Source organism: Tachysurus vachellii, chromosome 10 (assembly GCF_030014155.1).
Source record: "Tachysurus vachellii isolate PV-2020 chromosome 10, HZAU_Pvac_v1, whole genome shotgun sequence".
In the NCBI taxonomy this organism is placed as follows: Eukaryota; Metazoa; Chordata; class Actinopteri; order Siluriformes; family Bagridae; genus Tachysurus; species Tachysurus vachellii.
In genome coordinates this window covers 22,447,723-22,463,591 of record NC_083469.1, presented here as the reverse complement: position 1 = coordinate 22,463,591, position 15,869 = coordinate 22,447,723, and the positions used below count along the sequence as shown (strand labels likewise).

The 15,869-nt window shown below is 40.4% G+C and overlaps 1 protein-coding gene across 1 annotated transcript in view; it reads right to left on the bottom strand.

Moving 5' to 3' along the window:
- The window catches only part of ush2a (Usher syndrome 2A (autosomal recessive, mild)), a 213,705-nt gene that overhangs the window by 12,563 nt on the left and 185,273 nt on the right, over positions 1–15,869 (bottom strand). Inside the window, exons 59-64 of the mRNA XM_060880326.1 lie at positions 15,009–15,167; positions 14,648–14,810; positions 10,209–10,563; positions 3,051–3,278; positions 1,470–2,968; positions 230–545 (exon numbers count right to left, since the gene is read on the bottom strand). Of these exons, the coding sequence (XP_060736309.1) occupies positions 230–545; positions 1,470–2,968; positions 3,051–3,278; positions 10,209–10,563; positions 14,648–14,810; positions 15,009–15,167 (2,720 nt within the window). The remainder of the gene's footprint in view (positions 1–229; positions 546–1,469; positions 2,969–3,050; positions 3,279–10,208; positions 10,564–14,647; positions 14,811–15,008; positions 15,168–15,869) is intronic.

The following is a 15,869-nucleotide window of genomic DNA, read 5'->3' as shown; positions in this document are numbered from 1 at the left end:
AATTCCTTACATTGTTATATGTAGGCAGAAAAGAGACAGATGAAAGACAAATGTGCAATAACGCAGGCCAGTTTGCTCAATAAAGGGGACAAAACGTGTGATATCCTCCATTCCCTTAAAATTTTATTTTATAATTTCCTATTCTAATTTCATTTTTCTAGCAAACCAAGCCTGTTTTATAATGAATTAAATAGTTGAAAATGTCTAAAAAAGACCCTAAAAATGTCACCTGGTACTCATAGGATGTGTAGGGCAGCAGCTTGTGGTCACGATACGAGGTTGAGATGTTGCGGTAGACAAGTGTAGATCGGCTTCCTGTTTCTTCACCCAGTCGCCGATAGAGCTCATAGTGCAGAATTTTGCCATTTGCTTGGGCTGGGGGTGACCAGGACAGGAAGAAAATGTTCTGCATGCCTTTCGAGTCAGACTGAAGCTCCAGTAAGGGCATACTCTGTCCAGCAGGGGGCACCTCCTGAGTCTGAATCGAGGACCAGTCACTTGCAGCACATCCAAGCAAAGTGCAGGCCTCCACTCGTACTTCATACCTGAGGAAGAGTCACATACAGACACACAAACTTGCCATTTTCCTGGCACAGTATAACATATAAAACATCAGAGATAACTAAAATATGGTTTATTTTGCAATATGGAATCAATTACTGGTTTAAAATGTTCTTTTTCTATTTATCTGTGGCTTTGTGAGGATAAATAAAGCTCTGCATGTTTTTTCAAAACACTATGCTTAAGATATATTTTTTGATTGCAAATGAATCTTTTTGGAATGGAGCCAGCAGTGGCAGCAGGATTCAAGGAGAAAAGAAGGAGAATGAGAGGAGAATTGTTTTACCCCTTATCTGTATTTTACTCAAGAGTTACACTTTTGATCTTAGATTGTCTTATTCCTCTCTTTTTCCCTCTGACACTTAATTAGTTGTATCAATATGCCCCTATTTTGACTCTTGTTTGCAACACAACAATGCTACAAAAGAATGAGAAAACAGTAACATTTTTAAGTGTAAATGAAATTACAAGATAAACTGTTTTTAAAAAACAGAACATTATTAATACTAACTCACTGACCTTTATGTACATTAAAAGTAAACAGCAAATACTTAATTATAATACTGTTTCCCTTAAAATGTGAAAATATGTGATATTAAATATATGTGCAGCACTTTATTCATGCAGAAAATATGGGGATGTATAAAGAAATCTTATGGGATGTATGAAGACAACTTTGGAATGTAAAAACTTTAATGACCTGCGTTTATGAGTGTCTTCATTTTTTATATATATTTTTGTGGATATATTTTTTTTTATATATTTTTTAATTGACTTTTTTTTTAACTTGAACCAAAAACCAATGAAATGCAATTTTCTGAATGTTTTGTCCTTGTGCAGTGTAAAATGTAGTATATAATTTATGTACAATATCTGAACTAATCATGGAAAGTGGTGGAAACTGCTACCTGTGGTAGGGCTTCAGAGCAGTGAGAGAGAAACTGCGACTCTGAAAGGCAGTGTGATGTGGTGCAAAGATCACCCTCTTTGTGTTGGGCTCAGCTGGATCACGTGTGTAAAGCGAGTAGCTAATAATGACCCCATTTGCACGTGCTGGGGGGTCCCACTGCACCAGTACACTTAGAGGCCCAAGGGCCTGCAGCTGTGGAGGTGTGACTCCTGATGGAACTGAAGGCTGTGTGTGAGCCAATGCTGCAATGCTAGTGGCTGTGCCCTGGCTGTTATTAGCTGTGACTGTGTAGCTGTACTCAATGCTGGGAAGCAACATAAAGTCGTGGTAGCGTGTATCCATGCCGGTGTAGATGAGGTGACCATCACGGCGAAGTTCGTAGCCCGTGATAACCCCATTGGGTTGATCAGGCTCTTTCCAGGACACCTCCACTGACTCAGGGCCTGTGACCTTCAGAATTGGGGCTGGCATGCTAGTAGGCGGGGCCTCTTTAGTGATAGTAGAGGTGGGCAGACTGGTTTTGCAGCCTCCATTTGTACAGGCTGTTAGTATAAGGCTATATTGAGTGTGTGGCTGTAACTCTGACACCTGGACACTCAGTTTTTTCCCGTGGTACACTTCTTTATTATTGATCTGAAGGATATACTCAACAATCTCCCCATTCTGGATAGATGGTACAGTCCATGATGCATTCAGGGAGTGGGATGTAACATTGGATACAATGGGTGGTTCTACTATTGCAGGAGCCGCCTCTAGCGTTCTAACTGAAGTTGAGTGGCTGGTAACACAGCCAGCTACTGTGCATGCAATAACTGCATAGCTGTAGTTAGTATAAGCAGTCAAATCCTCATCAGTGTAGTTTAACACAGATGATTCAAAGCTGAAATGAAAGCTGACATCATCTCTCTGAATCCTGTAACTCAGAAGGACACCATTGGCCTCGGATGGTGGTCTCCAATTTACCAAAAGCTCATTAGGGCGCCCCTCTAGATGACTGACAGTTGGGGCAGCCAGTCCGCTCGGAGGTGCCTGCTTCGTTTGAACAGTCAACCATTGGCTATTTGTTGACCCTACCATGTTTGAAACCTGCACCTGAAATTTATACCTGCTCCATGGCTTCAGGTCAGAGACATTGCAGGAAAAGCTATGAGCCTGGACATCACTTTCTGTACAGACAACCTTGGCTTGTACTGTTTCATCCTCATCACTGTTGAGTGCCAATACTTGGTACTGCAGGATTTTCCCATTGGCTTGTCCAGGTGGAACCCAGTGGAGCTCCACTCTTTTGCTTCCTATGAACTGGGCACTCGGGGGCAGCTGGGAGGTGGGAGGGGCCTCCTCGGTTGTAATAGGCTGTGGGACAGTCCTGGTGCAGCCTGCTTCAGTGCATGCCTCTAAAACCAAGAAGTATGTGGTGTAGGGTTCCAAGCGGCGGAACAAGAATTGGCGTGAAAGACCACTGAACTCCAGGTTACCATCACTGTAGATGTTATAAGTCTGGAAGGAAGACAAAACACTTGCTACATTTCTGAGGTGTAAAATACACTAAACTACAAAGCCATGCTCAGAGTAAGAGTACCTTGATGACTCCATTAGGCGAGGCAGGTTCAGACCAATGCAGCAGCAGTGTTCGTCCACACTCTCTCTTTTCCACGCTGAAGTTGGCCAGACCAGTTGGTGAAGCTTGTAAAGTCTGAATTGTAGCCCAAGGGCTGCAGACACTACCTGCTCTGTTCACAGCATCCACACACACACTGTAGGTGGTGTACGGTTCTAAGCCAAATACATGGGCCTGGTGCACATCTCCCTAAATCAAGACAAACACATGAATATTTTTCCATTATCTGAAAACAATTCCAATTCGCTAAATCAACTAATGCAAAAGTATCATTTTACTCTAAAAGCATGAAAGTTAATTTAAGCTCATAATTAAATGTAAAGAATAACCCATTAAACCAAGACTGCATTCAGACGGCACAATTGTTCAAATAATAAAATGTGATAAATGCTGGTCTGCATGGCATCAGCAGAAGATCTGGTGCCAACAGTCAAGCAATTCCCCCTAGCTTTTACACCGCCCATCAGGAAACCAGAAGGCAGTGGGCCGTTTAAAAGATACCTTTTTAACATGGTGAAATATGGAACGTGTTTGGGCTATAAACCTGGCAAACATATGCACACCGTCAATAGCAACAGCTGCTTCATTCCACTTTATTTCGGCACTGAGACCTATATCTGGCCCCTAGATGGCAATGCTATCAAACACTTTTCCAAACATGGATGCTGAGATATTAATGAGCACATGTGCTCGCTAAACCGACACTCAAGACAGCCATTATAAAGCGAATAAGACGATTGATTTTGGTTATAGATTTTCAAGTAAATTTTAAAAGCCCAGATTCCTAAAATGACAAATGTTTTTACGTTTTGATTAATAGAATTGGAATACCTTTAATACTATGCAAAATAGCTGTTGAATAATAACATGAGCCAAATCCACTGCTCTGTGACGTTTAAACATAACACTGTTTGTGCTTTATCTTATTAAGATGTGTTATCATGTTAAGATGCTGAATTTTGAATAACATCCCCAAGCAAGGTGTAAGACAAGTTTTTGAAAGGTAAACTCTCTCAGATCTCTTCACGACAAAAGTGTTAATCCAACTTTAGCTGATTCAAAGGGAAATCAGTTTAACTGAGTCAGAGAAAGAGAGACAGAGTGGCATTCAGTCAATTGCAAGAAGAGGAAAAAGTCTTTTTCAACAAATATTCTCCTCTATTTCCCTTTCAACTCATCACAGGTCTCTCTTGTCTCATCTTGCGGCCTGCATGCAAGTTATTTCCTGTGACAGCGCTGGGGGTTGCCTGGGCGCAGTGATGATTTTAATTAAGAATAACCATGTGTATTTGTCATAACAATTATGCTAATTAGCCAAAAGCAGAGATTCCTGACCCTTCAAAGGTGTGGGTCTTTCTCATCTGCATATAGTAGTCCCTTCCTGCTGCTGCTGACTTCAACCTGAACTAGCTTTTATTAGGCTGTAGTGATTTTAACTATATATCACACCTCACATTTTTTTCTAAATATTTTATTATATCTTTTCATGTGACAACACTGAAGAAATGACACTGTGCTACAATGTAAAGTAGTGAGTGTACAGCTTGTATAACAGACAGACAGACAGACAGCCAGCCAGACAGACAGACAGATAGACATATAGACAATCATACTGTATATATAATCTTCCAGGTAGATAACAATGTTGCTGCTTTTGCTCATTAAAATAGGATGTTATCACACTGAAATATTAATACACACATAAGATACTAATGCTAAAAGTATTAATAACTAATAGTATAAGGAAATCTGTGAAGGTTGTAAAATGCACTTTATATCTTTCAGTTTCATAGATGTGACAGGTTTACCCAATTATATGTTTTTATGCCACATTCTATTCTTCATAACCTGATTTTTTTTGTGTGATCCATAGACATGTCGTAAAGTTGTAAGAAATCCATCCTGTTTAAGAGATTTCTTTGCTCATTTCATATTCTTCACGCATTCTTGCTAATAAGACACCACTTTAGATCAGTGATACAAAAAGACCCCAAGATACTTTCAACCTCCGCTGATTGACCAAACCTCCTCTTCTAACCACAATCCAACCATCCAAGCCTCTTAATCCTGAGTGCACGCATAACACAATATTAAATGGGAGAACTTTGCAGATATCTGCAGATATGCTCATCACTAACAAGTGTGTGGCCTCTTGTGCAGGGGTAATAATGAAACAGCAGACTTTACTAGAAGGGTCTCAGTGTATGAGATCCTTGTATTGGACTGGTGATTTGCTGTTTTGAATGGGACCCTGGTTTTAAAAAAAATTGGTCCAATCAGGTTGAGAGCTCTCAAATCACTGGGCAGTTCTTCAGACTGACCAGTGTCTGATGAAGGCTGCTATCACAGTTGAAGGGCACGGGCTGCTTTCAAGTGTACATGCAGTTACACTGTGTGAACATTATCAGTTGAAGACCGTTGTGAATGTACAATGCATAAAACTTGGGGAAAAATGCAGGTTTGGGAACAAACTTGACTACAATGGTGAAATCTGTGGTTTAATACAAAACACTACAAAATGTATGCCAAGTGCTTCAAAGATAAATCTGTTTGTTGGCATTTAGCTTCAACAACCACACTTGTCAACTTATTCAGACAAAAGAGATGAAACCCAAACAAAATAAAACCATGTCTATAAAAATGCATCTTGTCAACATCTATTGTGCTACAACTGCTGTCTTTGTTTAATAAAGCAGTGAGTCTCACTACAACCCATAAAGCAAAGTGTTATTGAACAGGGCCCTTTACAGCATTCATCCTATTAGTTAATGAGCAGCCATGTTTGCATAGCCCTGAACTAGCTGCTCAGAATTCCACTCAGATCGTCTCCAAGTGCACATCTCGCTGCCTACAAAAAAAAAGATGGTCCAGCGTTTGCTCGTCTTGTCTATACACTCTTTGCTCTCTTCTTAATGATACACTAACAGATTGTAAACATGCTGTTGCCGTTTCAACAAACCCCCCCTTTTTTCTGTGCGTTTTTAAACAATGTCCTTCATGTTAGAGTGGTTACAGGCACCAGAAGGACATCATTAGAGCCATGGTTAAACTGCAATTTACACCATTAGGAAGGCAGGAGCAATTTTTATTGCCTAGTAAATTTCAGCTCTGAAATATTTGGACCATATGGCTCAATTTGTGTAATAACCTTAATTTCTTGCACCCTTCAGGTCCTCCTGCCTCTCCGACAGAGTTGAGCTTCTGTGCGCAAAAAAGGCAAAGTGTCTGCGGTGCACCGGTGAGATTAATAAGGTGTCACGTCCTGTTTGGGTGAAGGCGTTGGAACAGCAGCCAGATGGTATCGCGGCAAATGACTGTCAGGGGTCCTGATCTAATCAATAGGATGTATTAATACATCTCCCATCGCTGGGAACCTCATGGGGTTGCAGCACAACATCTGGAAAGGATAAGGGGTGGGGGGACTAAAGGGAGGGTGATAGAGCAGGAGAGCGAGAGGGGGAGAGAGAGAGAGAGAGAGAGAGAGAGAGAGAGAGAAAGAGAGAGAGAGAGAGAAGCGGGGAGTATAGAGAAAAATGAAGACAGTGTAGTGAGGCAGGTAAAAAGTAACGGCGCATAAAAGAATAACTAAGTACAGGAAAAGTAGTTATGCAGAATGGAAAAAGTCTAATAGAGAGGGTAAAGGGTTGTAGTCAAGGTTGTGAGGAAGAAGGAAAGAAAGAGGAGGTTTTGACACTGGATAGACCACACTCTCTTCCTCTCTTGTGTAGCTTTGATAAGTGTTTGGTAATGAGTGGCGTCTGCACACATGGCGAGGGAGGCAGGTTTTTGGCCGTTAGGACCGCCTGCGTTCTGTAGCCTCATTCAGTCTTGCCGCTGTGACGTGCCCATTAATCAGCCCCTCTGGCACTGGCTACAGCATACAGCACAGCCAGGGATCAATAGCATCCCCCACCCCATCTCTAACTTCAACATGCACACATGAAAGCAGAGCGTAAGGTATTGGATAGGCCTGCACAGACTGGAGAATGCCACACGTCTCCTCCTGATTCTCTGGTGCCACTGAACATTATGAAGAGGCATTATGGAACATTACACCATCTGCTCTGCTCCCTGCCTGCTCAAGACCATTCTGTGTCTGTGTGAGGAGAATCTTCTCCAAAAAAAAAAGACACAGATTAGATTTATGCAATCAGGCTTCATATCCGTAACTGCAAAAAAAATGGGTTGAGTAACACATCAGTTTTCAACCAGAATGCTTGTTTCACTCAATCGTTAAAAAAACCTTCATGTTAACTCCATGAGAGAGGATCAACCTGTAGCCATGCAACAGTTGGTTACAGCAAAATCAATACGACACCCTACTGCCGGCCAAGTATTGACACAGCAGGCTGGACAGCTGATCTAGCACAAAGCTTGTGTCCAAAAAAGATCCAGCTGGATCAATGGATTATAAATGTAGCCCTGAGAAACTGTGCTAATAACCACACTCCAAATTCCATGTATGGCAGGTGGCACATAAGCAAGACCTGGTTTCGAGAGAATGCATGGTTAAGCTGCTAGCTTAGAGTACATTTACTCATGCTTGCAGAATTAATTAGCGATGAAAAATCTGAAACTGTTAATAATACATTAAATCTACTAGAGATTATTTCTGCTAAAAGATAAGCTTCAGGCAAAGAATTAGTTAATGAGAACTTTTTGAGTGTATCCCATCATTGATATTAATCGCCTGCCTGCTTTTCAACTGAACGCCTTAACATTTGTGACTGCTAGCCACTTCATGCCTTTCATTAGATTGTGCAGTGAAAAGATGTGTTTAGTGAGTCAAGTATGTACATAATTTTGCACATCAAACAGAAATCAAATTGTGAGTGGAGAGCTAAAAGTTAATGAAAACTGCACAAATGTAAGTTATGTAAAGCAAACAGCAGCAACTTGACCTTTTAATCTTCCATTACAAATGAACACTATGAATATTCAATTCCATATTCAGCAGACAGAGAAACAATAAAAACAAGCCTGCGTCTGATTCAAGGACAGTTCAGTGAAAGTTGAAGAAACTGTTAAAAAGTGTAAGGGGTGTAATTTCTTTTTGTTTCAAGTTATGCTGAAGAAAAATGAAGAGAAAACATAACAAAACACAAGATGATAAATCAGCAGCAACCATTATCAGGTCAGGGTCATAACTCAAGAGGGCTATATGGACAGCGAAGAAAATTAATTATGAGCTGATTAACAGCAAACTACCTGATGTCACACATTTGCCCACCACTCAAACGATTTCTGACTTCTGGAGGTCAAGAAGAAACCAGAAAGTGCTGCCAAGAGAAAAGCAACAGCAACTGTAAATTATTCCCATAGAAAAAGAAAAGGGCACTGATAAAAGGCTTAGCTCACATAACGTTCATTAATTTATACCCAAATAATTAATTTCTGTATGGCGCAGGCATTTCTCTGAAGCCTGGTGAGGGAAGTGGAGATTCTCATTGGGACGTGGATTCCTTCCCCTCATTATCGTGTTTTAAGTCTCAAGTTAAACTTAGTTTATATATTCACATTGAAAGGCTGGACTGTCATTGACTACACCTGGGCTAGTTTTTATGGTACAAGCCATCAACAGATTAAATTTGTCTATGCAAGAGATTCCTTATGTATGTGTGGTGATGTTTTTTTTTCTATTTGGATTAACAGGATTATTGTTGGGGGGGCACGGTGGCTTAGTGGTTAGCACGTTCGCCTCACACCTCCAGGGTTGGGGGTTCGATTCCCGCCTCCGCCTTGTGTGTGTGGAGTTTGCATGTTCTCCCCGTGCCTCGGGGGTTTCCTCCGCGTACTCCGGTTTCCTCCCCCGGTCCAAAGACATGCATGGTAGGTTGATTGGCATCTCTGGAAAATTGTCCGCAGTGTGTGATTGCGTGAGTGAATGAGAGTGTGTGTGTGCCCTGCGATGGGTTGGCACTCCGTCCAGGGTGTATCCTGTCTTGATGCCCGATGACGCCTGAGATAGTTCGGATAAGCGGTAGAAAATGAGTGAGGATTATTGTTGCTGGGACTTTAAGCATGCAGAACCTATAGTCTGTCTGTTGAACACGAACAACAAACATCTCATGGAAAAAAATCTTTCAATTTAGTGATTATTTCATATAAGACACTTCCAAATGGTGTTTATTAAATGAAGAAATGGAAGAGTTAAGTAAATAAGAAATCTCCTCATAATAAACCAATATGTGTTGCTTTTGCTTCCTTGGAGATGGGAGGGAAAAGTCATTGATAAATGATTGTGACCAAAGTTTAATTCAAATGAATCAGATTAAATGGCACCATTAACATTTGATATTACCTTAACTACCATAAGTTATTACCAACAAAGAAAGGTCAGCAGTAAAATCTGGTCTTGCTGCAGTGCTGAGAGCATACAAAAGAGTCTTTTTTTCTCTTTTACAAAAACATATATACAGCCTTTAAACATGTATGAACTTTGTCACTCCAGTTTTGTGGTAATTCTTCCTTTATAGAAAATTGTTTGCATGTTTGCTTTACAAGGGATTAGTCAGGATACGATAAACCTAGAAAAAGTGGAGCTCATGTTCCAGCATGTTTAAAAACTAATTATGAAATTTAGTATCATAAATGAGTTTTGAACATACAATGATTACACAGCTTAACAGTGGCACCATTTATGGCCACCTTAAAAATGCTCAATTTACTTTGCACCTTGTAAATTCTGCATTTAATTAAAGATTACTAAAGATGATCTAACCTCTGGCATGCAAAGAAAAATGCAAAAAAGAATCTCTAAGAATTAAATGGCATATAGAATGGCATTTTTATAAATATTAACTCAAGGATTTTTTAATGATTCTTTATGTAACCTTTCTGTGGAAAAGAATGATCAGCAACAAACTCTGTGCCATGATTCCTCTGAATGTGAACACAACTCGTACTTGGGTCTGTGAGTTAGTCACTAACGATACTGTTAGCCTTCTCAGCACATATGTAACATGAGTGGCAGTGGAACATTATATGACACAGATGAGGTGAGGTCCCTTACTGCACATAATAGCACCAAATTAAAAAAAACACATAATGTTGCATTGTAATATAAAATATATACAAACCCCAGCAATTAACAGACACCCTATGAGGAAGAGGACCTACCGGTACTGTAAGGGCTGTAATGCTGCTGGAGTTCAGTGTGGGATCTCTGAACTGTTGTTTGTATACCACTTTGTACTTGGAGATGATACCATTAGGGTTACTGGGCTGTGTCCAGTTCAGAAAGATGGAGTAAGCACCCATGGGCCATACTGTGGGCATATCCATACCCTCTGGCTCAGCCTCCAGAGTAATGATGGAGCTCCAGGAGCTGGAGGCGGAGCCTTGAGAGTTGTGGGCAGTGATTCTGTACTCATACTCAGAGAATGGCTTGAGGAAGTCTGACGCATCAATAAACTCCAGAGGACCCTCTGACCAGATAAAAACCAGGAGTTCCTCCTGGGTTCCTCTCAGCCTTCTGAAAAGTAAAGGAAGAAGAAATCATATTTACATACATTACATAGGTGAGCTTAAAGAAATGCTCATCTTCTTCAGTTCTGAAGATCGAAGGAAGACAATTTCGATTATTGTACTCACTTCAAACTTGAAATGTTCTTGTTTTACTGGCAAATAATATTGATTATTTATTTTGAATACTCATATTTTAATATGCTCTTAATTAGCTCTTAACATTTTTCTTTATTGAAACTATAAGGGTTGGCACGGTGGCTTAGTGGTTAGCACGTTCGCCTCACACCTCCAGGGTTGGGGGTTCGATTCCCGCCTCCGTCTTGTGTGTGTGGAGTTTGCATGTTCTCCCCGTGCCTCGGGGGTTTCCTCCGGGTACTCCGGTTTCCTCCCCGGTCCAAAGACATGCATGGAAGGTTGATTGGCATCTCTGGAAAATTGTCCGTAGTGTGTGATTGCGTGAGTGAATGAGAGTGTGTGTGTGCCCTGTGATGGGTTGGCACTCCGTCCAGGGTGTATCCTGCCTTGATGCACGATGACGCCTGAGATAGGCACAGGCTCCCCGTGACCCGAGGTAGTTCGGATAAGTGGTAGAAAATGAGTGAGTGAGTGAGTGAGTGAGTGAATCTACAATTGTCTGTAGTGTTATTGTTGTATTTGAATTTTTTTGTTTTCTTCTGTTGTTATCACTTGTGGAATAAAGATACATTTTCACCTACAAACCATGAGATAAAAAAATTTAACTGTTATGTCACATGGCCAAAGGCAGAGACTTATAAGACAAAATAGCAGAATGTGTTGTATTTCTTTTCTTATCTACAGTATCATCACCGGTATAAAGTTACAACCATATGAAAATGACTATGAACACCCTTTAGTCACTCTTTAGTCTAAAACAGGTTATTATATGTACTGTTGCTTTATCTGAATAAGACAAACAGTTATCTTTTAAAGATTCTGAAACAAGCTCTAAAATAATCTCTTAATAACCCCCATTGGAACACTGCTAAATACTACTATCAGAAAATTATAGACCAACTTAAATGCAATTCAGGAAGCTGGCACTTCTCAGAGAGAATCAGAGGAAATGAGAAGAGGGCACAAAGAGGATACAGTAGGCGGAAAGGCAGATAAAGCAGGAGAAAAACAGGGTGCTGTGTTCCACACAGGGCAAACCTCGTTAATTCAGCTACATTAAAGCCAATGCCTCCATGCTGCTGCAGAAAATGACATACAGGCTTCTTTAATGTGGCCCCTGCTGGCCCCACTCGACCTGACACTCCCTAATCTGACCACCACATTCAAATAAAGACAAACAATGATGAGCAGGGGAAGAAAAGCCCGTGCCGTGCCTCTAAACAGCAGCATGCTGCTAGGAACAGAGGCTTGGCACATACACATGCACATCCTCAAAGATAATAAATATCCTGGTAAAACTCTCCAATTTCACCTGATTTGTAACTCACGTGTGTGTGCGTGCGTGCGTGTGTGTGTGTGTGTGTGTGTGTGTGTGTGTGTGTGTGTGTGTGTGTGTGTGTGTGTGTGTGTGAAGGACAAACATCAGATCAATAAGGAGACAGGACAAATTCAACACTGTATAAAATGAATGGATTCGTATTTGCTGTAATGTTGATCTCTGGTATTACGTTAAATGGGGACCACAACACGGCAAGTCTTTTTTAAGCCAACAGTGGATTCTCCGGCTCCTCTGTCAGCGGGTGTATTGCATTCTCCCACGTTTATCTGAGCCCAAATCACAGCTCGAATCAAATCTGGCCTCGTGTGTTCTAAGAGCTTGCATCTCTGCGGGTATGCTAATGATATTTCCTCAGGACTTATGCTGGCTTAGGCTGGTGTGACCTCGCGTATGGATGACATTGGTCAACATGCCATGATGCCCTTGATGAAAGCTCTTGCAATAGCATAAACCCATGGGGACATGAGAGGAGAGGGGACAAGACAAGACAAGAGGAAAGGAGAGGAGGACAAAAAATTGGTTTCAGAGTGACCTGCAAACTATGAGAAGGGAAAGTCTGAATTCATTTGATGGCGCTGCTTTGCAAACCTTTATGATGGATATTATGAGGATATTATGATGGATATTATGAGTATTAGGTGTTTATCATGCATGTGTAAAAACCATGGATATAAATATGTTATATAAATCCATATGAACAAATGTGAATTTTTCAATATACTTTCACAGTTTTAAGCACCACATTTGCTTATGCACATTTTCTTATTATATCTTACACTGGTAAACAAAATCAGTAATAACAGTGTGTCACTTAAAGAACTTAATGTGTGCTTGGTTTTGCCTTTATAGTATGGGTATGATCTGAGAGAAAAGTTGCCATTGTGTTAGTCAGCTTTTTGCTCTGGTCTTCATCAATGAACATTTGAAGACTTTGGCAGGAAAGAATTACTGTTGAGTCTGTAATAAACTCAGAAATTACGCTGACCGGTTAGTTCCTCAGGAGCGTTCTACAAAATGTTGTAGAAATGACATTATTTACATTTGCATTATTTATTGTCCAGTGTCACCCAATAGGCCCCCTGGTGGTCCAGCGGCAGGATCATGTGCTCTCATTGCCCTGGCCCGGGTTCGATTCCCGGGCAGGGAGCTGACCCAGCCACTGAACAGTTAACTCTCAGTGCTGGTCCCAAGTCCTGATAAAATGGGAGGGCTGCATCAGGAAGGACATCCGGTGTATAACCTGTGCCAAATCTAACATGTGGACCACATGGTCTGCTGTAGTGACCCCAAACAGGGAGCAGCTGAATAAAAAAAAAACTGACCAGTGTCACCCAAATGAGGATGAGGTTTCTCTTAAGGTTTCTTCCTGATATCATCTCAGGGAGTTTTTCCTTGCCACCATTGCCTCAGGCTTGCTCATTAGGGATAGATTTTAGAAATAATTAATGTAATTTTTAACTTCTGCAAAGCTGCTTTGAGACAAGGTCCATTGTTAAAAGCACTATACAAATATACAGAGTTAGTCTCTCATGTCTCTTTCTCACTGAACAGAGAAGAGTCAGAAGTAGCCTCTGAGGCTTGATGTGATTGTGCCTTGCCAACGTAAGCTTCCTTCCTCACGCAGCATTGCGGCATCCTGTTTCATATCACTCTTTCTAGCACCACTGGAATAATCAGAGGCTGTGTCAGCTTCCATTTACCGCGCATCATAAATGCAGCAGCAATCGTGCTCTCTCTGACTGCGCCTCACTGATGGAGCTTTGATATCCGTATATAAGCGCTCTGCATATAGTGGTTTTCTCTTTCGCTCTCAGCTGGAGTAGATGTTGACAAGTGTGACCAAGTGGATTTGCCCTGTTCACCTCAAGGTCATGACATAATTACTGTTTATCATGTTCCATCACTACACGGTTGTGCCTTCAACCCAGCCCTAAGCCTTTGGAGCACACTTCTTATTTTTAAGTATTCATGGTCAATTTTTTTTCCCGTCAATCAAAAAAATCTATCAGAATGCAGCTGAACTAAGTGAATCAGACTTTGAATACAATCCCTATGTACATCTTCATACACACAACTACATACTGTACAGTAAAGTGCAAAGGTTCATTCATGGAAAAAAAGAAGAATTTGGTCAATTTAAAAATAAAATGTGAATGTTTCCTCAGTTCAAAACATAAAGCAAAATTACGTCTCTAATGTGGGAGGTGATTATTACTTCTGAAAGGATTTTTCTAAATTACCGAAATTAAGGTAGAAAGGAAATGTAAAGGCACAAGTTATGGCAAGCCTTAAAATAGTGACAGTTCTGTTGTGGTGAGCAGAAAAGCATCTCAGAATACAAAACACATCGAACCATGAGGCAGATTACTACTACTGAGTTGTCAGCCAAGACCAGAATGTATATGTTTAATTCTTCTAAATGAGTGCTTTTAATTAAACAATTCTTTAAAATAATTATGAATATAAATAGATCTAAGATTACATTTTTGCTGTAAGAATGGACTAATGCATCACTATATGTTATCAACATTTTACACTCATGCAAAGGAGTCAGCACCGAAATGACATCTTAGAGAGTAATGGCTGTCAAGACATGCATGAGTGTGTGTGTTGGTACCTGTATAGGAAGTATGCCTTGATCAAACCATTGGGCTTGCGTGGAGGACTCCAGTGCACTTCAATAACTGCTGCTCCTGTTGCTCTGAGCTCAGGGGGATCCAGAGCTTTAGGTAGAGCTTCAGATGTTTGAACAGAGATGCCTTCTCCTACACCACAACCATCTACAGAGTTCACAAACATTTTTTGTATCACAATTGGACACAAAATATTCTGCAATAAAAATAAAATAAAAATGCAAACACATGAGATTAAAGAGATTCTCAAGTGTGTACATGTTTAAACACAGTGATTATGAAGTCTAATCTGAAGCCTAAACTCTACAGCAAGTTAAGTACACAGAATAAATAAGTCAACAGTACCTGCTTGGCAGGCTTGAACTCTTATTTCATAGGTGGTGTATGGGTCAAGTCCATCAAGCAGCAGGGACTGGTGAGGACCAGCTGACCGAGACAGGGGTCGCTCTGTACCAGCATTCAGCAGGACACTGTAGTCCAGGGGGAGATTAGAGTTATACACACCTAAGGAGACAAGACAAAGGATTGTCAAGCAAGATTAAACTTTTTAGAAGTCATATTTTTTACCTCCACTTTTATCTCCATTAATCTATTGTACATAATATTAAAGTTCATCAGTTTCTTATTTGTACCCATAAAACAGTCAAAACTTTGGAAGTTGTTTTATTTATTTGGTGTCGTTTACCTAATGGTTTGATTTTGGATTTTTTTAAAAAACATATTTTCTCTCAATCTGATTAACATTATTTGATTCACATGTCTAACTGACTCCCTTAAAGTAAGCACCCAATTTTGTTTTCTTTGGCTCCCAGCCATGGGTCAGGAACAGCAGTGGAAATCCAGATTTGAACTCGTAAACCAGAAGACAGAGCGAGCCACTTTCCTGTTCTGCAAGAACTAAATCGTTCCTAAACTGCTCACTCATGAGTCTGATTCAAGTATAGTCCAACCAAGCCTTTAAGCAATGGTTTATCTTAATTAAAAGGCTGTGTCTAAACCTAATTCAAAAAACTGTTTACTTTATTTATTAAGGATTTATTTTTAATGATTTTAAAACAAAATTTGTCATTTCAGTGCATTCCTAGTTTTTAATGGAATAGAAAAAATATATAGTAAGCTAAATTGCTGTTTCCTAGGTAATGCCTGCCTGTTTTTAAGGGACTACTCTGTATATCGTCGCTGTCGGGCGGAAACCTCGTATGTCCA